The sequence below is a fragment of the Anas acuta genome, chromosome 1, assembly GCF_963932015.1.
Source record: "Anas acuta chromosome 1, bAnaAcu1.1, whole genome shotgun sequence".
Lineage (NCBI taxonomy): Eukaryota > Metazoa > Chordata > Aves > Anseriformes > Anatidae > Anas > Anas acuta.
The window spans coordinates 62,529,054-62,554,156 of NC_088979.1; the positions used below are offsets into that span (position 1 = coordinate 62,529,054).

Genomic DNA, 25,103 nt, shown 5'->3' on the forward strand with positions numbered 1-25,103 from the left:
CATTTACAACACTGTGTTAAAAGCTTTTCCTGAGGCTTGCCTGTTTGTGCTTTCCCTGCTGGGAATGATCACCTAAAAATAGATCAGGCAAGATCAACATCAGAATATACCCAGGTAGAAACGCTGGCCTGAACGTTTGAAAATGCCTTCACATTTTCATAAAATAATGCAACTTTTGCTCAAGAGACCAAAAACTTGTGTTTTTTATTGTAATTTCATTTTAAATAGTCTTTTTTTTTTTCTATCTCCTGGAAGTGAAATTGTAAAATGACTATTTTCTCCCAATACCTACAAAGTTACCATCAGTATCCAGGTCTAACAAGAACTAAGGGCTTGATCCTGTGCACAGGGACGCCCAGAGTAAAGCTCCCAAATGGCACTTGAGTCTGGACTGTGACCTCTGAAGGTCTGAGTTGTGTTTCACAGAAGGTGAGGGTGAAAAGTACACAGAAGTCCACACTTGAGGTTCAAAGTTGAGGTTCAGACTTATTGATTAAATGGTATTTAGAGACAGGGCTGGCACTGGATGTTAAGCAGAAGAGGACAAACTACCTGCAAGGTGGAGGCAAGGGATAAGACAGCAGAGAAAGGAGCACCCAGCAGCACCCCAGCAATGCAAGCAGCATCCCAAGCCTCTGAGGGGAGTCAACCATGGAGCAAGGAGCCTGAAGGCTCCTTTAGCTCCTTCTGCCTTCAAGTTGCTGCAGCAACTCAGCCAGACAACTTCTTAGGTCTGACGGTACGTGGGGATACGAGCCCTGGAAGCGATGGCTGGCAGGAGACCAGCGATTGTACTCACCGCCTAAAAATGATAATTGCTTTTATCGTGCTGCCTGCTCTCCCTGCAGGAAGCAAGCACACTGCTTACCCTGTAACTCCCAAGTGCTCGAGCGTTTTTGTATTATTACTTGAAGAAAGAAAACACAGTTTCTGGTATCTCTCCCACAACCAGTATGGGAAAGTTTGTAATTACTTCATAATGAGGTCCAGCACTTAACAAGTTTACACTCCTGTGTTAAACGGTTCAGCTTGGTAATAACAGCTTTTTGTGACTCATCTTCTACTACCACCCTCCCTGTGCAGGCAATTACAATCACCATATTTCAAATTAGCAGGACAAATCTTTAATTTTGTAAGAATTGCCTCGAAGCTATTCCTAGCTGCCAAGATACAGCATGTCACACGTTTTATCTACAGCTTTGCTGAATCTCTACAGCTCTCCATTTGGAGCCTAAAATTGTTTCAGTGACAGCAAAGGAACTGAATTAAACATCACCTCATCTGCTGGAAATATTACCGAATGTCAGCAGCTGACAATGTATGCACTCAGGAACTTCTTTATTTATTCATTAGAAACAAATTTTTTCCTACTGTGCTTTTTTTTTTTTCTTTAATGTATAATTCTGATTTTTAACGCTAAAAAACTTTAAACAGAAAATGACTCACAGTTACCAGCATCTGCATTTGTCTCCTGTGGAAGTTAACCAAGAGATTCCCACCCACTGCCCAACAGACACATCAACTTAAAGGCCACAGATCTAATTAAATAAGACAAGAAAAAGGGAGGGGGGGAAGGCACAAGCGAGAGGATGCACATATAATGCTGATCTGTTGTAGATCATACTATAGGGTGCTTTTTATGATCCTGTCACAAAAGGTAACACCCCAGAAACACCAGAGACATTTGAGAGAGTGCCAAGAACATGAATCCTTACAAGCTCCAAGACGCAGTGCGCCTTCTCATGAGACTGCTGGGATTATGTTGTTAGCAAGCAGAGATCGACACAGTTTCTAATAGACCCCAAAATCTTTACAAGGGAAATGGAGTATTTTATTTATAAACAGATTTGAAGAATATAACATAGCGTAATAGATTTGTCAGGTTCAGAGCTGAGCTCTGCTACTAAACAAATAAACAAACAAAACAAATACACACCCCATGCACAAAACAAGCCACCCTTGGAGACTTCCTTAGAAGATCTTTCACTTGCCAACGCTACCCAGAGGACATCTTTTTAATCTTGCTAACGTAAAGTCAGCTCAGCACTGCTGCATCTTGGAGGTGCTGTGTCTGTTTATGGTAGCATCATGCAAAGTGATGTTGTTTAGTTTTGCTGGACATAAAGTGTAATTCAGCTTCTCAGGAAAAACATCCTGTTCTCACCTCAGCATGGGTAATGTGCCAGTGTGCAAGCAGATGCTCTGACTATTGAATGCATAGGTTGGGAAAGCATCTCAAAAATATGAAGACACACAAAGACCTATGCTTTATAGGTTCAGCAGGATCAAGAGTTGAAAGGCAAGCTCTGGGAAGTGACCCACACTCACCGTCTGCCACATGCCATGGTTGATAAGTGGTCCGCTGCTGGTCACGCGGCCAATGCCGTTGTATTTCAGCTGCAGCTCTAACCGTCCCTTGCGCAAAGCCAAGACTACCCATGTGCTGTCTTGATGGCCTCCAGCAAAGAAAAGGATACCTTCAGGATCAAAGGTTCTAAAGTCGAACTCAGCCACAAGTCTGACCGCACAGGTGTCAAGAAATAAATTAGTTATGCAGAGTTCAAAAACCACAGAGTACTTTCCATACAGACAGCATCAACTCTAGTAGCTCTACAGCTCTGTTAGAACACACTAGCTTTTAATGCACTTTCAGAAAGCTTAAGCTGTGAAAATGGGCCTCAAAATGGCATCAATAGTAAAAATTACATTACTGTGCTTCAGTAATTATCTTAGGAGCTCTGTGGTCAAGACTGCCTTTCCCAGTTACTGGTTTGGATAATGTTTCCCGTAAAGCACTCCATAACCCAAACAAATAAACATGATCACAGCAATATTTGTTATTTTAATGACTTAACTCCCTTGCATGCATCAAAGCTGGCCAGCACATTTGACTGTCCTTCGAAATTGTCCTCACCTTGTCGGTTGTTTCCTTTTAAAGCGCAGTCTGATGACAGGAGTCCCACTGAACATCCTCCCCAGGTACAAGGACTTAACGCTTTTTGCAACAGCAAAAGGCACACATGGTATTATGTTCTATAACCAAAACACATTTTTTGAATGCTTACTCTCCTCACACAACTGAATGAGAATCTAGCAATATGCTTCCTTGTCTTTCCTCAAACATATAATTGCTATACATATAGGGCTAGGGCACTTTAATGGCCATACTCTCAAAATAGTGCTGCTTTGGTCCTGAGAACATTTCCTTTTTCCTTCCCTCCTCCCTCCTATTCACCTTGGCAGAATGCTTTCCTGCTGCAAAAGGAGATGACGCTCACAAGACACAGCATAAGGTTTTCTACTGCAGCTTAGTGCCTGCAACACAAGATATGCTAAGAACTCGCTCTTGGTTAGCTTATGCAGAAGCAGCTTTTGCCACTGCAGCCCATCCACCTCAAAAGCCTGGACCATGGAAGTGTAAAGTGCAAGTGCTGCTCTTAACTCGCTCTTTTTGGAATGGGGACAGGAGGAGCCTGAGAAGAGAGACTTTGGATAAATATACTCCCATAACAGGCAAACAAGACCCTTCTATCTTTCCAGGAGAGCTACTGTCCCCAGCGCACGTGGCCTTGGCCCTCTGACTCCTTCCTGCTGGTCTCAGCTCAAATGGCTTTGGTCCAGAGCTTCGTCTGTTATTCTCAGATGCAGTGTAAACTAAAGGTCTGTTGTGCAGTTACAGCAATGAAGGAAGACTAACGTACCTCACACGTGTTCATGTCCTGGGAAAGTTTTACTCCCCCTCTGCCATCACAGTGACAGGTGTAACTCCCTGGTGAGTTGACACAGGTCTGTTCACAGAGCTGTTGTTCACATTCATTTATATCTACACAAAACCAGCAAAGAAAGGAGAAAACAGCCGTTGGGTTTGTTTGAACATTAATTGTCTGTGGAAAAAAGGAGTTATTAGTGATGTTTTGTGCATTGTTCACTTGAGTGTGCTCAAGTGTTCCATGGCCAGTGCCCACCCTGTACCACATCTTTACAGGAGAGAAGAGTTGCATTAGCATCTGCACAAACCTATTTTCACACACAGATTCCTGCTGCCCAAACACACTCAGCAAGTGAGCAGGACTGCTGGATGCAGAACTCAACTCCTTGTCTGCTGGTTCGGAGCCCTGGGCTTTACCTTCCAGGTGAGATTTCCTCCCTGAAAGCCCCTGCTTCTACTCCTGTGCTGACTGGCTCCTGCTCCTGTAGCTCAGGTTAGCAGGGGCTGCTTGCTTCACTGCTACTCACCAGATGGATCCTCAACAGACAAGTGAAAACTGATTTTTTCACTCAGTATTTTCTTAATCCTTCAGCACGTTTTTATCTGTTTCACCAACAAATGCAGGGAAACAAACTGTGACAGCCCAGAGATCATTTCAGGCACAGATAAACACGTAGGGCCCAGTAGGGCTGGTGAGTGTGTGATTCTAGTCAGTGCATTAACTTAGACAAACGACAAGGCATAATGCTAGTTTTGGAATGCTTTCAACACGTACTCAGTTGAGAAAGCTTGCAGGCAGTGCAGCCAGCAGAGCTGTACATGGTTCCAACGCATATTAAGCTCCTAGTTCTGAGTAATACCACAAGACAGGTTTTGACAGAACAACAGCTACTGCCCTGTAACTCTTCTTGTCCTACAAAGAGAGACAGCAATTTGTACAGATGCTCCCACCAGGTCTTGTACTTCGCATAAATCCAAGAAATCTCAGTACTCTAGGTCATATAGTCGATTAAAGTCATCAAAAACCACTGCAAACTCAGTGTGTTGCTCACAAGTACTGAAAGGCACTAAGTAAGATTAGAAAAATGTTTTTTACTGAAGCCTAAAGTTACATTTCTGGTCATTTTTTAATAGCTTTAGAGCACATAATGCATGTTAATACGCTGTTATTTCATGAGCTTACCATCACAAGTCTTTCTCAGCTCATTGTACTTGTAGCCTGAATCACAAAGACACTCATATGAGCTTATCAGATTTTTACAGCGAGCCTCTCCACAGATGTCTGCCGATGCTGCACACTCATCTATGTCTGCAAAACAAGCAATTAAACAACACTACTTCAGATGAGTATAATCACTTCACCGTTTGCACCCCAGAGTGGGCTGAGAGTCAAATGATCCCTTTACGATTTTTGTAAATGAAAAAGGAGTATTTTTAAGAATCTACTTCTACTGTTCAGCTAGCTAGAAGGGATGACTGCAGGCTTTCAAGACCAGCTGTTATTTCTTTCCCTAAGCCATCAACCACTATTGGAAAAAAACAATGCAAAGCAAGCCTAGAGGAAAACCATAAAACAAAACAAAGCAACCCCATGATAAAACAAAAAACCCACTCAGTTCAGGGGGCTGAAACTGTGGGATAAAAAGCAGCCACCATGAAATTAGGAAAAAGCAGTATGTTTTTGAATAAAACATAGAAGAAGCAGCACTCAGTCTGTGGAAAAGCCAAGATCTCTGTTCTTCCTCAGACAAGCAAACAACCCTGTTTTTTCACACATTCACAAAACTGAGATCCAAATCTGCTGATCTGCAGTGGTAAAGGGGAATTGAGGCAGTCCAGTTTGTCACAGTGAGCAAGTCTTGTTTAAGAGGTGTTGTGGAGTTTCACTACAAAGGCAGGCAAGGGACTGGAACTGGAGGCCCATAAAACAAAAAAAAGTGTTTTCCTAACATGTTAACTAATCCCCAGCAAAATCTTGGCGGTGTCAAAACATTCACAGTATATTGAGAGTTTCATATTTACTTTTGCTTTCTATTGCATGTTAAGACTACAGTTACACTTGGTGATTTTCCCACGTATGAGAGAAGTAACCTATCTCGTACGCTGTGTAACCTAGTCTACAAATCAACTGACAAACATAATGTTTTCGTGTGCACACCTAATGACAGGAAAAAACTGCAGGAAACTAACAAAATGTACAAAAGCCTTAAAATGCAATGCCACATAGGTGTCATTAGTCGTATCTGATATTAACACCAGCATCCTGATGGCCACACATCGGATACAAACCTTGTACGCTATGTTCACAGTGTTCTTATAAACAGCACTATACAAACACACGTACATAAAATAACAACTATAATTGCAAGCCCACTTGCTGCCCACCTGTTCATGCCAGCTGGCACGAGGGGGAAATTCAAAGGTGATTTTGGCTCATCGGAGTGGCTGTGCGCATTAGAAGCGGACACCATGTGATCTGTATGATCATCACTTTAAGCAGTGGAAGTGGCACAGAAGTAAAATCCTGCTCTTTTTTTTTCTCCTGATAGCATTAACAGGTTGTTCAGGTCAGGCATACAAATTGCTGAGAACTGTGTTGTCATAGCTGTTAGAGTTATACACAAAGACTCTCATGTTTTTCACGAGATAAAAAAAAAAGAACATTAATAGCTACCTGTGATCGTTAATGGGTCTGTGTCTCAGCACGCAGTTTCTCAACACTTTTAAATGTCAGTTGCTTAAGTTCTGGCTATGTAAATTCATTCCACCATTTCAGGCAGTTATCTCAGATCCTTATTCTCCATTCCTGGATGCTATGTAAAATAATTGCCTGCCTTCATTAGTGCCTTTCTGCAGCTATTAATATTTAGTGGCAGGGAATTTATCTGTCTTTATCTACCCCAATTCATTACCTGAAGCTGCACGTATTCAGATACAGAAAAATAAAAAAAGAAATGCATAAAATAAGAACAAATATCTCATGTACTACAACACCATGAGACTGGAAAGATGCATAATGCTGCATCTGGGCAGCCTTTCCTCCTCTCAGTGTCGGGATACAAGGACAGAGCAGCTACACCAATTTAGCACAACCCCAGCCACAAACCCTGGTGAATCAGACCAGTGTTGAGACACAAGAGCAGGATGGTGGGACCACTGAAGAACCCAGGCACGTAGTGCTGTCATGAGCACCCAGTACCATCCCAGCCCCAGAAGCTTCCCAGTTGGGGCTAGGAAGTAGGAGAGGCCTGCTCAGCACAGCCCAGCTCTCCAACGTACAGACCCAAGCCTCCAAGCACCATCTGAAGCACGCTGAGAGGGCCAGGGAAGCTTACCTTCACATGTTCTGCTGTCTTTAAGGGCATAACCACTGTAGCACGAGCAACGGTAGCTGCCGAGCTTGTTGAGACAGATCTGGTTACAGCCCCCGTGCTGCACTTTGCATTCATCAACATCTGCAGCAAAAGAAAGTATGACAGTCAGCTTTTCACCTCTGCATCTGACCTGGGGAGTGAGAGTAGGGTAAGAGCTGGGAAGGAGACAGAGCAAACAAGAAACACTGTCACATCTGCAACGTGACGATTACAAAATGTACAGAGATTTCATTCAAACATTTCAAGTGCATCAGCTCAAGTTTGTTTGATAATAATAAAAAAGGCAGAGAACAAACTGTAACTGAGTACCTCCCTCTCAGTTTGGAGAATGCACAGAGTATCTTTAGCCGCTGTGGAGGTGAAGAAGTTTGTTTGCAGAAGCAAACTACCTGTAACTAACATATATTTTATCATAACTAACTTTTAAGATGATACAATGACCAGTAACTTTGGGGTGAAAGCCTTAAATATGAAAAAAATATCCTCACTACTACTGAGAATGAAAGAACACACAAAATTCCAAGTTGTGCTCCACTGAAGCAAAAGCCTGTTAAATTGAGAGCATGGATTTCACCCTCCATGTGCCCTACCTGCTCGTGGTGTCCTGCTTGTATACGGAACTCCAGAGTCAGCTGATTGGTAGGACAGAAAATGTCATGGCACTTTGCAAGAAAAAGAGGGGATATGCTTCAGACTGACTGACTGCTGAGCTCTCAAGCCTGTTTGCACACTGATGGATCAGTATAGAAACTTACCAGCATACAAACTGCCTCAACCGCTTAAATAAGCTGCTTGTGAGTGATCCTGTAACTTCTCCACAATATTCACATCAGAAATACAGTGTGTGGATCTCCTGCTCTCTTGGTGGCCACAAGTCTGGACTGTCTGAATGTGATTCCTGGCAACTACTCAATTTTGGCAGGCACAAAAGCAGTGGCCCTGACAAGAAAACTTGCAGGCAGAAAAAAAAAAAAACAGAAAGAAGATAACAAGAGGAGGGAAGGAATGTCCTGCACAAATATTCTGCCTGAATATTCTCTTTGGAGTTGATGGGAATACACAGTGGGACACAAGTGGACTTGGAATAAGATCCCACTACCGAGGAGTCTTTAACAGACTAATTTCACCAGTTTGTGCATCAGCAGCATAAGACTCCAACTGTGTGCTGAAAGTCTGTTCCCGTTGGAGGGGAATGGGAATATGGGCCAGCCCCTCAGGCTCTGCAGTTTGTCATCTGTTACACTGGGGTAAACAGCACCAATTGAGGTGCCAATAAGCTTAATTTCTGCTTCCCCCTTTGGAGGGGTGGGACAGAAAGATGGGGCATAACCTCTCCGATTTCTTTGTCAAGACCATGAAGAAATCCATTAAAGTAATCTGGAAAATGTATGCAGGCTTAGTTATATGATTCCCAGAAGCACAAAAATATGAGTTGTGTATAATGCAAGTTCAGTAGCATGACTTTTGAGTTGGGCAGCACAGCATCAGTGATCACTTGAAAATACAGCAAAACCCAACATATCGTTGTTACAGATCTGAAAGATAAAAAGAATGTGTATTACCTTTGTCACATATTTCTCCTTGCCAGCCACGTTTGCATTCACAGTAGAAGTCCCCCTTGAGATCTTCACATTTGACAGTTCCCTCTTTGTAACAAGGATCGGGAGAACACTGGTTTGGCAAATCTGATTTACAGAAGGAATAAAAACAAATAAAACAAACAGAACAATGCATAGAGGTCACTAATGAAAACGTGTTTCGACCTTATTAAAAACCAAGACCCTTAAACACTAATGGAAAATCACTATCAGAAATACACCTGGGAAACCTGGAAGCTAATGCTTATTGCTGACACGCCAAATGAGCTATGCCAGGAGCATGCAGTGGAATTCATTTCATTGCAAAGGGTAGTGAGCTTCTACACCCATACCTGAAGGGCACATCCTGAAAGAACAATTCGAAGTAGCTCTTTTAAAATCAAGTTAATTCTACTCTTCCTACTTCTGGAGAAAATAGAAAGCAGGCAGCAACTAAGCACTCAAGGAAGGATGGATTCTCTTTTTGTTTATTTTTGGTAATTTAACTGTGGATCTCACCGAGGCTGACAGATTTGTTGTTAAGAGAGGTTTGTATCTGAGCTATCCAAATTAGGCTTTTCTATTACACTGAATGAGAACAAAAAAGAAACAGCAATGTGTTAACAGTATAAGAATTGCTAAACACTAATTCAATAGCTAAGTGAAGGAAGGAGCAGAGGATTCCCTCTCACACTGCAGCAGTTCCAAGTCACTTGCTCTCTGTACACACCAGCACATGGGATGCATTGGATAAGAAAGTCCTAAGACATGAACATGTGACGTCCAGGCTTTTCTTCTGATGAAAAGACGTGGATGTTTCTCGTGCCTTGACCAACTCTGCCAGAGTGGGGCTGGCACAACTACAAAGCAATGCTTCTACCAGTCCTTTTGGTGCGTGAGACATTGGAGTTGTCACAGCTGCTGCTGCAGCAGCCTTTAGAAGAAGAATTACTGTCATTAGCAAAGCCTCCTACAATCCTACAGTCTTGGCAACACATCCTTACAACTCAGCAGAAACCCAGTTCAGCCCAGACAAAAGGAAGACTTTACAAAAAGCGGAGCCGACAGGTGAATTCAGAGCACCTAATGAACAGCAGCCCTCTGCACAGGGCCTAGAACTCTGTCCACTGCTCAGCCAAAATATATCAGCTTAAATGACAAATCATTGCACTGTCTGCCTTAGATTTCAGTCACAGGGCCCTGTGGAAGCCACCAGGCCCCAGCCCTGCCCCAGCAGGGCCACCCAGCGCAGGCTGCCCAGGCCCATCTCCAGGAGGCTTTGGAAGGCCTCCAAGGAGGAGACCCCACAGCCTCTCTGGGCAGCCTGTGCCAGGGCTCCTCACCCGCACAGCACAGAGCTCCTGGGGCTCAGGGGGAGCCTCCTGGGGGCCAGGTTGTGTCCATTGTGCCTTTTGGACTTGTGGGTTGTGTTTTGGACAGCTGTTAAGACTGGTGCTATGTTGGACAGAAAACTAAGACAAGGGAATATACTCTAGGATTGAATGACATTTGTGTTATAATTGTCAGGAAAAAATAGTTAGATTCTTACTATGGGCTGCACTGCACATGTCGCATTAATACAACTCCAAAGGACGGCCTTCTCTGCACTACATGAACATACACTGTTTCTAAACCTTGTACTCTCACTGAATTACCTGAAGGCTGAAGTTAGCAGCACGTTAGAGCAAGGAGGAGAGAACCAGAGGGCTGATCTGGGATGGAATATGACTAAAATCCTGCCAAAGAAACACATATTCTCAGCATTTCATCTAGACCCTAGTGCCTGAGAAAACTCTTCAGGAAAAGCATGCATACGCAAGTCGAAGAGCCCCACAGAAATAATCATCCACTCACCACAACCAAAGCCTAATTACTTTTCTTCCTCACCCCTCTCGCTCTGCAGAGCTGTGCAAAGCCAAGGCAGACTTCAGGCCACACAGAAGACACCACAGCCACGTGGGCTGCCTGCAACAGCACCTTAGAGAATAGCCCCAGGTACACCACTGCCCAGGTGACACACCACTGGGAGCATATAGCTCACAAATTAAGACAGAGAATAGAAACATAGGTTCCATTTTTTAAGTCCATATGGAAACAAGACTTTACCTAAGTACACGGACTGCTGCTTCCAGTTCCTTATTCTGTATTCTGAACTTGTATTTTGCTATTCATAAACTGTGCAAATTAGAACTTCATTTGGAAAATGCGAGGTCGTGAAAACTATGACACTCGCTGTTAAAAAGCAGACACTCACAACATAACAAAAATCTTATTGTATTTTTAAGGTCAGATGTAAACTCATTTCCAAAAAATACCGTAGCATTTTCCAAACTCTTGCAGAACCAAATCCCTAACTCCTAGCCGACCCACAACACCTCTTTTAGAAAAAGCCCCAGTTCTGCAGACCAAAATATAGGTATCTATGTGTAAAGCAAGTATCTAGGTGTGTAGCAAGTGTCTAAATTGTGACTGCAGTCAGTGGAGATCTCATTGGTACAATAAACAGTCCATAAAGTGATTCAGCTCTCCCTAGAGCAGACACGGCTTGGTCAGTGACATCACCCTAGGGCTGTGACTACAGATGAACTCCCCACTGACTACAACAGGACCCATGTCTCATGTAGGCACCTATGCTGGGAACACCTGCATCTACCTGTCCAAATCTGCAGCTGAACCCTACCTGCAGCCCCGACCTAAAGATCTGGTGAGACAGAGAATCCTCAAATGCCCCACGAAGCTGCCTGGTCACTACCACAGTTAAAATCTGCACCTTATTTCCAGCATAAACTAGCCTACTATCACCCTCCAGCCTTTGGGTTGTGCAATGCCTTTGTAATGCCAGATGAAAAGAGCCTTCTACTACCTTGTTTTGAGAATAGAAGATGAATGTTAAGAAACACAACACTTAAATGTGTCTCACAGGCACAACTCCGAGGAGCTACATAGCCTTTTGGCAGCATCTGTGAAAAATAAGAGACATGCTGGAATCAGCTAAGCACAAAGTCTGTAATTCTTCCAAGCGCGTTTCAGGCTCCTTCTCCTGTGAGTTAACAATGGCTAGCCAAAACTCAGCCACTTAAAAATATTTTAGTATTTTAATGGGGGAAAATATTATCGTTTTATTGCCAAACCGCTGCATTTCCAAAGGACTGCATCCCTAAAAACAATTATTCAGCTTTCATTTTTTTCAGCGCACAGAAAACATCATTGCCCTTTAGACTTTCTGAAACACTAATCAGCTGGTCAGAGTAAGTGTTCCCAGTTGATACCACCATTTTCAGCAGCAGCTCCTGACTTTATACGATCCACACACAGGAGCAGAAGGAAGCATCCAGCCTCACGTCCCACTTTGAGCTAGCTTGCACACCTTGCTGGTACTTCAGGTCCAAGAGTTCCCAGTTCAGAGGACTCTAACATCTGTCTAAACATCTTGACTAAATCCTGATCTTGCTTTGGCAGAGTCTGGTAGAGCTGGTGTGAACATGAGACTGATCAAACTCGATCACAGTAAAAGACTGAACCACAGGGGTAAGCATGAAAATAAATACGCATGCACATGGTTTTCTCTCCATCTTAGCTGATCTGCTCCCAGAGTGTATTTAGAATCTTTAGCAACAGAATATTTATGTGGTTTGTATCTTTAGCACTGCTGAGCTCCAAGAGGGAACTGGAAAGGTCTTAGAAGAGTTACTGAAATTCCAATCTCCGGTGTCAGTGATGAACAAATACCTCTCTCCCTTCTACACAGATATCAGATGGACTTCTGGATTGATCTGGATTTTTAAATGTTGTAACACTTAAACCACAATCACACAATGAGTGAAAATGATCTCCTTACTTAAACTTGTCAAAATCCTGACACAAACTTGGGCTTGACTGTAAGCTTTATTTAAGATTACTTAACAGGGGTGAGCCAGAGTTAGCATTCAAGAAAAAAGAAGATGAAAGGCCAAGCACACGGTACAACCTTATGGTAAATCCGTGTCACTCTTGCTTCTCAGTTTATTTAGACCTTGAGAAACTGGTGGGAAAGAAATGTCTTGCATCACAAAACACCAAACAACTGAATGATGAGTGAGAGAAGGCAATAGCAGAAAAGCAGAAAAGCCTTGGTTTATTGCTCACATAGAACAATCAGTATGAAGTGTCAGGCATAGAGAATAGGAAGAACGGTACTAAAATACTATCCAAAATGTCTGTAACTGAGCTGGTTCCACTACTTCAGGTATAATGAGAGAACATTTAACTACAACATACGAAATAAAAGTGCTTACTGTGAACGCACGTAAGGAAATCTGGACTTCTTGTATACGGCGACCCATATTTTTGAATACAATCTGAAGAACAGAAAATGAAATTGTCGTTATTATAATGACCACGTGGCAGCTGTTCAAAGCATGCAAAACGATAGCTAGCCTGCTGATGTTTCATTTAACAAGGCTTTGGAAGGTGAATGCAAAATCTATGCAACGTTATAATCTCCGAAATGCCTTAAACTTCTTAAGTTCATAAAAATACTTCAGCTCTGATGTATAGTAGAATTATAATCATTTTGCCAGAGCTATGATGATTCTAAAAGCATATTAGTAGCTACTCAGATTTGACCTGTTAAATCTCTTTTGAATCTAAAAACCACATGTAAAATTGTTGGCATTAGTGATTTCAAGAGCTATGTATTAAACACAGATAGAAAGCAGTACGGTGGCATGACTATGATACAGCCAGTAGAGAAAGCCAGGGGATTGATCAGCAAAGGCACTTTTTAAAATAGGACATTAGTTAATAGCTAAGTTAACTAAAAAGGAGAGAAGATAAAAAACTAAATTATTTACTAATGCTGCAAGCTACAGACAATAAATGCAATACCAACATTTTAACATGCAAAATCTCTGGATGCAAACCTATACGTAAGTGAAAAACAGCCCTCAAAACCACATCAGGAATGTGGAGTCTGTCTTAAAAGTTGGATGCTTATTGCAGTCCCACATCCACCACTTTCCTCAGCAAAAGCTCCAGTGTTAGGCACCACATACCAATGCTGCCACAAAGTAAAAGTAAAAGCTGCAACTCACCCAAGTATTTCGGGTAAAAGTATTCCTGTAGGAGGAAAAAAAAGCAATGATTTATTGAATAATAATTGTTTCTATTGTCATTCTACTAATATTTAGCAGCTGCTGTTAGTTCGGTGGTCTTGCGTGGCAGTTGTTTAACAAGATCCAAACACAAACATCCTCGTTTCTTTTATTCAGATCCAGAAGAAACACAGTGTTACAGACATGGTTTGTCCCATAGGGAAGGCGAGAGGCATCAGCTTCAGCCTCAGTGCATGGCCAGACAGCTGACCTGTCGCTAGCACGAAGCCACTTACCCACTGTCCCAGAGGCAAAGGTGCTCACCGTGTGTGGTGAGATCCAGCACACCGTGAGGTGCAGGGAGGAAGAGGGATCTAGGGACAAAAACCAGAGGGAAGGTGCGGAACGATTTAGTCACCCCCTGCCTCCTCAGGAGCCCCTCTGCTGCTGCAGAGCACGGGCAGCTCCGTGACACCATAACCAGTAAAAGAAAAGGGTACACTTTGCTTTTACAATGAGCACCCTACAACTCTAACAGCACCCACTGCCATGGTCCCCACTACATCTCCTCAGGGAGAGGAGGAGGGAGTGAGGAGGAGTTGCAAGCAGGGGGAAGGCAGAGATCGAAGTACCATGAAAGTGCCACGGGATTGCTTCCACCAGCACAGGGCCAGAGCAGGAAAATGCAGCTGTGAAGGGTGGGAGGCTGGCTTGAGCTGATCATTAAACCACATTCCTAGAAAATATGAAAACTCCTCACCTTGAGAAAGGTTACTTTCTGACTTCACTTCAGACCGGATTTTGTGATGTGTAAGGCACTAGTTCAAGGGCTGTTCAAGTTGTAATTGAGGCACGCAGTGAGGGAAAACTCATGGGTTGCATCAGTGCTTAACTCTTTTTGGTTAAATTAAGCCATTTCTCAGCTAATTATGAAACTGTATACATGCTGTCATTGTCTGTCACACAAGAGAGCAATTTCCACAAAAGAAGATTAGAAACTATTTTTTCTCCTCTTACTACAGATGTTTGGATAAGCTCATGCACATATACAGACGTGTCCACGCCACAGCGACAGGCACACACTGCGATTCCATTTGACCTGGACAGCCTAATGAAATCAATCAGCTGACAAGGTCATCTAAACCAAAAGTTTTGCATTACTGTCATCCTCCAGAAAAATCAATCACTTCTTGCAAATACGCTGCAGTTACTGAAATGCACCATGCAAATATTCAGCTGAAATCATGAAAATCTCTATGATGAAGCAGTAACCCAAGCTTAACTTAATTTTCGATTCCAACAAGAGGATAATAGGCTTAGCATCCTTTGGGGCTGAGCTTTGTAATATCTCTTTGGGTTAACAAACTGAGTGTGGAGCTTAGAACTCACCACATTCCTATTTTTTTTTTTTTTCATTATTTAAATATTTTTTCATTATTTCTCCTTTATTCAGTATACAGACTGTATCCTTATAGGAAAGACCAAGGTCGATACTTATTTTCATCGTGCAAATAACCTTCCAAAGGCAAACTCACAGGACATTGATTCGATGACAGCTTGTGGTGTCAGCAAAAAGAGAACCCACAGAGCCTCTGCCATTGCTCCCCATCTGCTCAGTGAAATCCCACGCCACTGTGCCACCACGAGCTGCATTTTATGAGGCAGGTAGCAGAGGGAAACAACTTCAGTGGGAGGCTACTAACAGAAACTTAGCCTCTCTTTCCCCATCTTCCTCATTCCCTTGTAATTACACAAAGCTACTTTCTGACCACTAACACTTCTCCAGATCTGCAGGACCTAATACTATATAGATACTCCTCGCTCCTCTGTGATCAACTTTTCACTTTTCTCCCCAGTTACTTTCATTACAACAGGCTTCTGGAAATATGACAATGTATTTCCATTCAGCCAAAAAGACTGATCAGAAGTGAAGGATGAATGATCTTCCACCTTGGGGAAAGGACCTTGCTTAAACTCTAGGTAGCAGCCTCTTTAAAACAAGCAAACAACACTGATCAGAAGATTGCCTGGTTAAAAATTCAGCTTGTGCCTAACTTGCACAGAAAGATGGCCAGATATGAATTATTTCCAGTGCAAGCACTCGATTCTGCAACGCCTTTTCAGACTTCTGTGCTGTATTAAGTCTTAATGACCCACAGATGTCGGGGAAGATGAGATCTCTCAGCCCTGCACAGATCAGGTCCCTGGTAAAAGTCATCTTTCGTCCACCAGAAGTCTTCGTTGCTATTTTCAGGATCCAAGAAAAATGCCAGAAAAAATGCTCTGAGGCTTGCTAGCAAGAAGCCTGCTAACAAGAAGATTCCCTGTAGCTATTTGGCCATTTTCTCAGCAAGTCACCTTATATTTCAGGCTCACCGAGCATCTCGCCATCCAGAAAGCCACTCAGGAGTCGCAGGATCAAAATGCAGGAGGGAATTGTAAGACGGGGAGAGAAATGTTGGCCTTTCCCTCCTGTGCTGAGCTCACCAAGCTCTCCAAGCACACCATCCAGCAGTAACACCTCAGCACAGACAAGAGGAAGACAAAGGTGCTCAGGCCAGCGCCTCACAGGAGCACCAACCTCTGTAAGATCTTCAAGGGCCTGGCCCCTGGAGACCTGCAGCGTGCAGGCCCACTTCCAGTGAGGGTTACAGGTGACAAGACGTCTGCCACCAGCAGCACAGCTCAGCTGAGGCCTCAGGTGGAGAGGGAGAAACAGCAGAGACCGGGAACTGCCTCACATCTGCAAGGCCCCGGCCTCACAGCCAAGTTGAAAACATGGCACGGGGCCCGGCCCTCCAGACAGGTTCGTGCCTGCTGATTGCAGCTCGGTGCAAGAGACCTTTTCTTTCCTGTCCAGGAGGCAGAGCTGTGAGATTTGACAGATTTAAGCACTACAGTCCCCACCCTTGCCACACAAACCCAAGTGCATGATATGGAAGTACAGACACACCTTTTGATGTGTTAAACACGACGCTTGGGCTCCAGCATTCAACAGTGGTGCAAGACCTAGGCGTGCACACTTTTGTTTTGGGGTAGAGTGACACCAAATATTTTTTTCAGGGGGCTAAGAAGTTCCTCTCCCACCCACATCCACAGCTAGCCTTGTATCACAGTCGCTATGACCCTTAGTGTGGGTATCTAAAATGGGAAGAGAGCTTAAGTCTATAACTTCTGCACAGAGACCAACAAAGCAAAGCAAGCCACCGCCAACAAAGCACAAAGCTCCAGGTTGTTCAGTGTGTTTTAATTTAATTTAATTTAATTTTAAGTCATGTTGTGTTACTTCAAGTGTTAATTTCAAGAGCAGTAACCTGAAGGTACGGATCTGTCACAGGGCTGTGGAGCTGACAGGGCAGAAGTATCAACGTCAGCCTGCCAAAGGAAACCTACCCTAAGCTCACGACCTCTTTTCAGCTCAATGGCCAAACTTTCTCTTAGTGCTAAAATCCAGAAGTCAGTGAAATTATACAGGGTATGCTGCGTTTTTAGAGAAGATGGAAGAACGTGAAATCAAGCAGCCCTTCCATGAGTCACGGTGTATAAATAGCCCTTCCGAAACCATAACAATGACCCCGTCTACACCAGCAAAATGTTCTCACTATTGCTTACAGCAATTGGCAAGGCCGGGAACCTCAGCCAGGAGGGCCTGCCAACTGCTTCTGTTTGCTTTGTTTGAGCACCAGGTCAGGTAATCCCGATCGGGGCTGAACCTAATCAGAGCCTTGTCTGAGCTGCCGCAGCAGCAGATAACCATCTACACGAGGACCTCATCGACTCACATTAGCAATGGTAATTTCTGAAAAAGCATTTGCTTAGTGCAGACAGGCTGCTCAGTCTCTGGCAACTCCCAAGTTGCTGATATTATGAAAAGCAGAGCGAATAAAAGCCGCAGCAAATTCAGGCCTCCTTCAGACACTGCAGAGAAGCATGAAAAGGCACAGGTCCAACTCATTTTGCCTTCGCGGCTCTGCTTCTCGACAAAAATTTGCCTCCAGAAATAAAATCCCGAGAAACAAAGCCTGTGTCAGAACACATGGCTTTGCCTACCAGCACAAAATCTGTCTTCAGCACAACTGCTGCTTTTGTAGAGCATTTGCTGAGTAACTCGTAGCTGACGTGCGTGTCATGCTGCCTCTCAGGCTGCAGTGACAGCTCCCACATCATGCCCTTTTCTCATTTCCATATAGTGACTCTCCCTTTTTCTCCTTTCAGTACTGGATGTTTGACTTGGGCATGGCACAACCTCTTTATTTATAAATACACTTCATCTTTCCGTGCTGCGGGCCTGCAAAGAAATGGCCAAACATAATTGTCTGTAAGTTATTGTTTAACTTGGGTGTGCAGTTATACCAACCACTGCTCGACTGCTGTAACCTGGGAATGCAAATCTCATTAATGCTCAAGAGTGCCCTGCATTGTTTTTTAAACCAGGCTCTTGCTGCATAGCAAATCTCATGCTGAATGATTAGGCCTACCTCCCAAACAATGTCATTAACCAGTCCTACAATTCAGAATTTCAACTCTATAGAAACACTAGGTATAGAAATTTAAGCTCCAGTCAATGCCATGTGGCTTGCACAAGCTTTGCTTCTCCATGTGAGGAGCTCAACCAGGTCAGTTTGCCTCCTGTTTTGCTTTGGAGCAACGTGCATTCTCCATGCAAAGAATAAAGAGAGCTTCTCCCCACAATCCAGCAAGCAAGGCCCTAGAGAACCAAGCAGGTCATGCTACAATCCAACAGCAGCCTCAAAGTCTCGTCTCCCATGACCACAGCTAAATTGGTTAGGGCAGCTTTGAGATTTTGTGTCCATTTTCACATTGCCCAGCTATTCTGATACACGAAGCCTATGAGTGCCCCTTCCCCTGAGCTGCTGATCTTTCCAAACAAGACCATCAGCAGTAGTACCTATTTCATAGAGATGAGGCTCCCCTGTGCAATCTTGAAGACTGGAAACCAAAATGATCTCTTACCTCACCCTCTGAGAGGCAGGACTGCTTTTCCCACCTCAGCAAAAGATGTTGCGCCGCGGTGAGGAAAAACCCAGCAATGATAAGAATGCACAATCACAGGAAAATAAAGTAATGAAAGGAAAGAAAAGAAGGGGAAAAAAATGTTCATGTGTGTCCAGCCAAGCAAAACACAGATACTTGACATTTGTAGGGCACACAGGGAGATTATTTCTATATGTAGCCTGAGGCAGGGCTTGATTGGACAATAACAACATGAAATCAATGCAACCAGTGCTGAGGACCTAATATTCCAAGAAAAATCACTGGAAGAGTGTTTCCAATGAGTGGGTTGCATGCTTTAAAATTATTCTGAATGCTCTCCAATCACAAATGCCTTGAGGTTTTCTCCATTGCTTCAAGACTTAAAGGCTACTTTCCCTCCAGCTGTATTGATGTGCAATTTGGAAAAAGGATCCCAGTTTGAGAACAGATCTTCACTCAGCGTTGCTTGTTCGAATCCTCATTGCAATAGTTATAATCCTTTTAAATGTGGTTCAACTCACGCTTGCTTATAAGCTTCAGGCAAATTAAACACAACTGAATCTGAAAAAACCCTACCATACTCCTTGACACAACGTGACAGTCCATGACACTCTCCATGACACTCTCCATGACACCATATAGTGTTATTACTCTGCAATTATTTGCTGTATTTAAAATAAAGCAGATGATATGTCCCATCCAATGTGATTTAAATGTTTGTGATCTCTCTTATAGCTTCTGTAATGTTTCATCAACTGAAGTGAGAAAATACTGTATTTTTCTCCCCCTTCCTGTAATCTATTGGCATTGTAAATTGTTTCTTAGGATTTTGCATAAATGCAGCTGTTGCAACTCACAACAACATTCAGCCACTTTTGGGCACGGCCAGATTTTGCCTTAGTGTGGACAGGCGAGCAGGAATGGGGAAGTGACATCTGAGACAACATTAGGCCCTTGTGACAGAATCCGATCTTACACTTCCCTGTTCATTATTTTAATAACTAAGTAACTTTTGCATTTCTGTTCCTGTCCCACACATTTTCTTGGAACTGACCTCGGACTCGTTGTTCCAGTGGTCAGCCAAATGTGGTAGCTCTCCGGATGCATGTGATTTGGCACAGTGCAACCAGGATGCATTCTCCTTCTGTCTCTTAATGTGTGCACCCCAATGTCCTGACTGGTAGCGTAACATGATGCAGAATGAAGGCAACACCAATTCTTGCCCCTCTTCCTGGGTTTCCACCTCACTTTCCAACTTTACCTTTCCTGTGGGCCCCAGTGCTGTTGCTCAAAGGAGTCGGAAGAAAACCCCAAACAGTAAATAAGGGAACTTCCCAACAGGCATTCTGCATGTCTAAAGAGCCTCTAGAACAGCAAGTTAAAACTGTGAGTGGAGGAGAAGGGAAGAGGAAGAATCCCTTCCCACTCCTTCCACAGGTTCTGTTTTCAAATTGCCACGGTTTTGGTGACTTAGCACTTGCTGAATTACTTCATCGTGGACTGAACTATGAGAAAACAAATGTTTCTGCTGCTGCTTTTGTAGCTGTCCTGCCCTGACACTTTCCCCTCTTCATACCCCAGCTCTTTGTCCCGCAGCCTCCAGAGCAGCGGTGCAGCGCGCACCGCCCTTGCCATGTCCCTTCTCAGTTTCTTCTGAACCTCTGATGTTGGCTCCGTTCTTGTTCTTCATGCCTATTGGAAAGTAATTGCTCATAATTCATTAAGTTCATTTAGAGTTTGGAGCGCACATGGACCGCAACTGCCAGTTTGTACAGTTTCAATGTTTCCCTTACCTGATTCTCAAGCAGCTGTACTAACACAGTCTATTAATTCCTGGTAGGCTGTTCCTCATTTTTTAATTTAAAAAGCAAACAAAGCAAGCCCGTAACCACAAAACTGTTGTCTTTATTTAATTGGCTTTCTTCCTCTCTCACACACTTTTTAAAACCTATTGTATTCTGCTAAAAAACTCCTGACTTACCCAAACCTTATCTGCTTTTTCCATTACCCTGCTCCTTGCCCCAAACCTGCACAATCCCCCTGCATCAATTTACCATTCTTAACATCTTTTTCCATGCTAGCTTCGAGCAGCCCCTTGGTGTAGTATCAGCCACTATTGTTTTCTCTTGCCGCCCCCCTCCCGCTCCTTGGGCAGTGCAGTGTGGAGTACTTCCACGATGGGCTGCTTCAGTATTTCCAGTCCTATTCTGCACTCCTGGGCTCAATTCACACGAGTGGAAACAGATAAAGATCAAGTGGGCACAAGTCCAGCAGAGCTGACGGAGCTTTGTCTGCTTCCACCAGCTGCAAACTTCGCTCTCCCTTCTCAATAACCTTTGATAACGCAGCCTTTAGCTAAGGACTGTACGAGCTGCCTCCTAAGGCAGGTGGGAGTACTTTTGTCACCCTCCTGCTACCAAACTCCACTACCTCAACCAAACGCTGTGTCCTCACCACCACAAACAGGGATGCATCTTGCTCCACTGTCCCAGTCCGTCTTCCAGACCAGTTAGGCCCACTAACGCTTGGTATAAATCCCTTCCATCCTTTGTTCCCTGTATAAAAAGCTATAGGGAGAAGGAAGAGAGGGAAGGGAGAACCTGGTGCATTCCCAGATCTCATCCCAGCTATGCTATGCCTCCATGGCATAAAGCTGGACATTCAAACTTTTCTACTTCCTTCTTCTCTCCTTCAAATCATTCCTGGACAAAAGTCTAAACGTCCTCACATTTTCTTTCTCCAAATCTTTTGAACAGGTAGCAGTGTGCCTAGGAATCCATTCTTCCATACACTGAATCCAAACAGGTTAACTCCTCAAGCCCAGAGCTCTCTGGTAACTCTTTCCCTCTCTCAGATGAATTCTGCAAGAAGAAGAAGAGACATAAAAATCTGTACCAGTTATAAATCCAGCTCTTCCTCCACACTGCCAAAGTGCCATAACAAATCGATACACTTTGGCAAGAATTTTTGCTGCAAATAAACCCAGATTTTTGCCTGGATATAGAACGAAATATTCTATGCAGGGATGATGACATCTCTATTTAGAGATGATATCAGGGTTATTCATGTCTAGACAGCACAACATTCACTAAATTACTCAAAGAAATTTTACACTGCTTAACTTCCCCACTTCACTCTCCTCCTACATGCCTTCATGCTTTTGTTATTAGTATTTACAAACGTGCATCTATCTTGGTGTTCTGAGAAATAAGACCTAAATGTTGCTTGCCATGCATTCTTCCCACAAGATCAGAGTGAAGTCTGGCCTACCCTAGCCGATGTGTGCAGCCCATCTGTGCTACCATGACCATGCCACGTCATGGAATAAGTAAAGAAATAAAAACAGTGACCCGGTAGCATTGTGAAAAACAACCCAACTGACTGTTATACCCTACACATTGCTTCATCTGCATTTCAGATTCCTGATAAACCCAGCCCAGAAGAAAGATTGCTGGCATTGCTGGATGTTTTGTCAGGATCAGCAACTTTCAAGCCATGACTGCGAAACGCCCCAAGTAGCCTGGTCAGGTCTCCCTGCTGACCCTGCTGAGGGTGGGGGACCGGACAAGAGACCTCCTGCATCCCTCTCAGCCCAAGTGTTCCTGCAGTTCTGTGCCAGTGCTTTCTGCACCTGATTTTAACATCAGTTTGGATGGGAGTCCCTCAGAAAGCAACAGAAGTTTTCATGCAATCAGACACTCATTTTGCACATATCTGAAAAGCAGCTGGCTTTCCATGATGCCCTATTGTGGGGCAGATCCACAAACAGCACACACAGGTGGCCAGGCTGACCTGCATCCTCATTTCGTGGTGGGCCTGACTGCTTTCAAAGCGTTCACCGTGGCAATTTCAATGGCAGTCTGCAGCCAGACCAGCAGCTCTTCGACACTAAGAGCAGCAAACATGACGAGCAGCGGCAAACAGATGCTGTGCTGATAAGCCGTGGTCCGAAATGATGAGGCTGCACTCAAACATCTTCACTAGGCTGAGCCTTTCAAAACAGAGAAAATCCTTGCACAAGGTCCCTATTTTACTGTTATTTGCTCTGTAGTGAAATCCAGTGTTTTCCAAGAACAGCAGCAGCCACGTTCCCTTCTGCCCTTTGTTTGACGTGCTCGGATAGCCGCATTTTTAGAACAGGTCAACCAAATTCCAGAGCACTTTATCAGTCAGTTAACAAGCTGCAATACCTTGACTGCATACCAAGGTCAAATATTTCTGCAGCACTGCTTTTTATAAGGCCTCATCAACATTTGAGAAGAGATAACATCCTTATCTCCACATCCAAGATATTTTGTAACATCACCCATCCATCACACCTCAAATATCTTTTTAATAGGCTGCATTTAGGAACATAATAGGCTCATACCTCCCATGAACATGCTTTCCACCCTTATTTTTTCCCAACATGGTGTCTTTTCATTTTCCTGCTTGGTATCCCTAGCCTAAAAGACATCAAAACACAGGGACCTTCCCAGAAGCCTGCAGTAATACCTAAGGACGTTATAATCAGCTCCATGAACAAGATAGGCTGCAAGACTCATTAGCCAAGGCTCACACTTGTTTTTACCATGTATAGTCATACAACTAGCACAGACCGAGTTTTGTTCAGCCTCCTAAAAAAAAAAAAAAAAAAAAAAAACCACCCACAATCTAAAAATGTTTCAATTGATCTTCCTTCCTCCAGTCTGGGTGAGCTGATATTTATATTTTCCGTAACATAAAAGACAAAAGCAGCGTTGGCCTGCAAATGAATGGCCATTTGGCCCCACCTAACTTGCTATTATTAGCGGCTGATGTAAGTAATTGCACATGTGGCCACACTCGCATGCAGGTTTCAGAAAATACCCTTCTTCTGCTCACCGCTTGCAGATGTCCCTTCGAAAAGGTGGTCGCTGGATCAATGAAAGCCTGATGCAGAAGAAGGGGGCTCTGGTACAGGCACGTGCCATTTTGTTCCTATATGCTGGCCTGCCCACTAGATAGGTGCCTTGCCATACCATGCTGTTCTTGGTAAGGTGTCACCGTTGGCTGGATCAAGCCCTGGTTTTACCTGGGATGCATCACGCAAGCTGTCCTGCAGCTTTGCTTCATCTTACCTCAAATTCTGGAGCTGCCTGATTGAACTGGTTAATGTAATTTCACATCACAACCTGAAGTCTTAGGTCTTTGCAGTGGGTTAACTCTGGTAGGGAGCCGCTCACTGTCACAGGACGGGGGAAGAGGAAAAGAAGAGCAAAAGCAAGAAAACTTGGGGGTCAAGATAAAAACTGCTTAGTAAGTGAAAGAGAAGTGGGAGAAGAGAGAAAGAAAACAAAGCAGAACAAGTGACCCACCACCTCCAGGTAGACTGATGCCCAGCCAGATGCTGAGCAAAAGAGGGCCAGCCTCCCTGACCCCGATTCCTCTCCCATCGTAGTGCTGATCATGATGCTAGGTAGCATGGAACAGCTCTTTGGGTCACCTGCCTGGCTGTGCCCCCTGCCAGCCTCTTGCACACCCCCCAGCCTGTTCACAGAAGGGCTGAGAGCCTTGCAGAGAAGGCCTTGGTGTTGTTCTAGCCTTGTTCACCAACAGCTGAAACACCGGGGTGTTATCAGCATCATTCTGGTTGCAGACCGACAACACGGCACCATGCGGGCTGCTGTGAAGAAAACGAACTCAATCCCAGCCAAACCCAGTGCAGTCTTGAAATTAGGCCTCCAAATTCCCTTCACACAACCGTAGGAGAAGTAAGAGCAGCGTGGTTTGTAAGACACATACATTTTGTTAGAACATCTGATGGGCAACCAGGGATGAGAGACAAAGCTGCTTTGCTCAGGAGACAAAAAAATCAGGAGACAGAGGTAGACCTGACAGTGAGATGAGCAACATGCGGATGTGTTCCCCATGGCTGGCCCACCACGAGGTCGCCCACAGGGCTCAGTGCAAGACGAGAAGTGCTGCAGCTCTCTCTTTCTGATGCCACCTCAGCAGTCAGCCTCTGTGACCACAGTAAGCCAGCAGAGACGAAAATTTCAGCCCTCCTACACACAAGAAATCAGCAGCTGTCAACGGTAATCTTTGCATTTTCCCCAGTCAATAAAAAGTCCTCGCTTAACCAACGTGGTCCAGCTGCAACCTGACCACATGCTGAAGCGTGACCGCAGACACCGTAACTCCTCGAACTGCTAGGCCTCGGTTTTTCAGCAGTTTTCATCATTCCCCAGTGAGCTCTCTCTCGGCTCACTTCTTTCTTCTATCAGTCACCAGGACTGGGTGTAAATGCAGCAGCAGGGAGATGGGAACGTGTTAACTCCCTGGTGTTTAAGGGAGACCTCCGTTACCTCCGATGCATGGCAAGATGTGAAAAGATGAAGTCAGTGAGGAAAATCCT

The 25,103-nt window shown here is 44.1% G+C and overlaps 1 protein-coding gene across 1 annotated transcript in view; it reads right to left on the reverse strand.

The window, feature by feature from the left end:
• GAS6 (growth arrest specific 6) overlaps positions 1-25,103 on the reverse strand; it is a 35,671-nt gene that overhangs the window by 8,499 nt on the left and 2,069 nt on the right. The window contains exons 3-10 of the mRNA XM_068679166.1: positions 13,733-13,757; positions 12,935-12,997; positions 8,646-8,768; positions 7,045-7,164; positions 4,893-5,018; positions 3,702-3,823; positions 2,915-3,033; positions 2,329-2,518 (exon numbers count right to left, since the gene is read on the reverse strand). Coding sequence (XP_068535267.1) covers positions 2,329-2,518; positions 2,915-3,033; positions 3,702-3,823; positions 4,893-5,018; positions 7,045-7,164; positions 8,646-8,768; positions 12,935-12,997; positions 13,733-13,757 — 888 coding nt within the window. The remainder of the gene's footprint in view (positions 1-2,328; positions 2,519-2,914; positions 3,034-3,701; positions 3,824-4,892; positions 5,019-7,044; positions 7,165-8,645; positions 8,769-12,934; positions 12,998-13,732; positions 13,758-25,103) is intronic.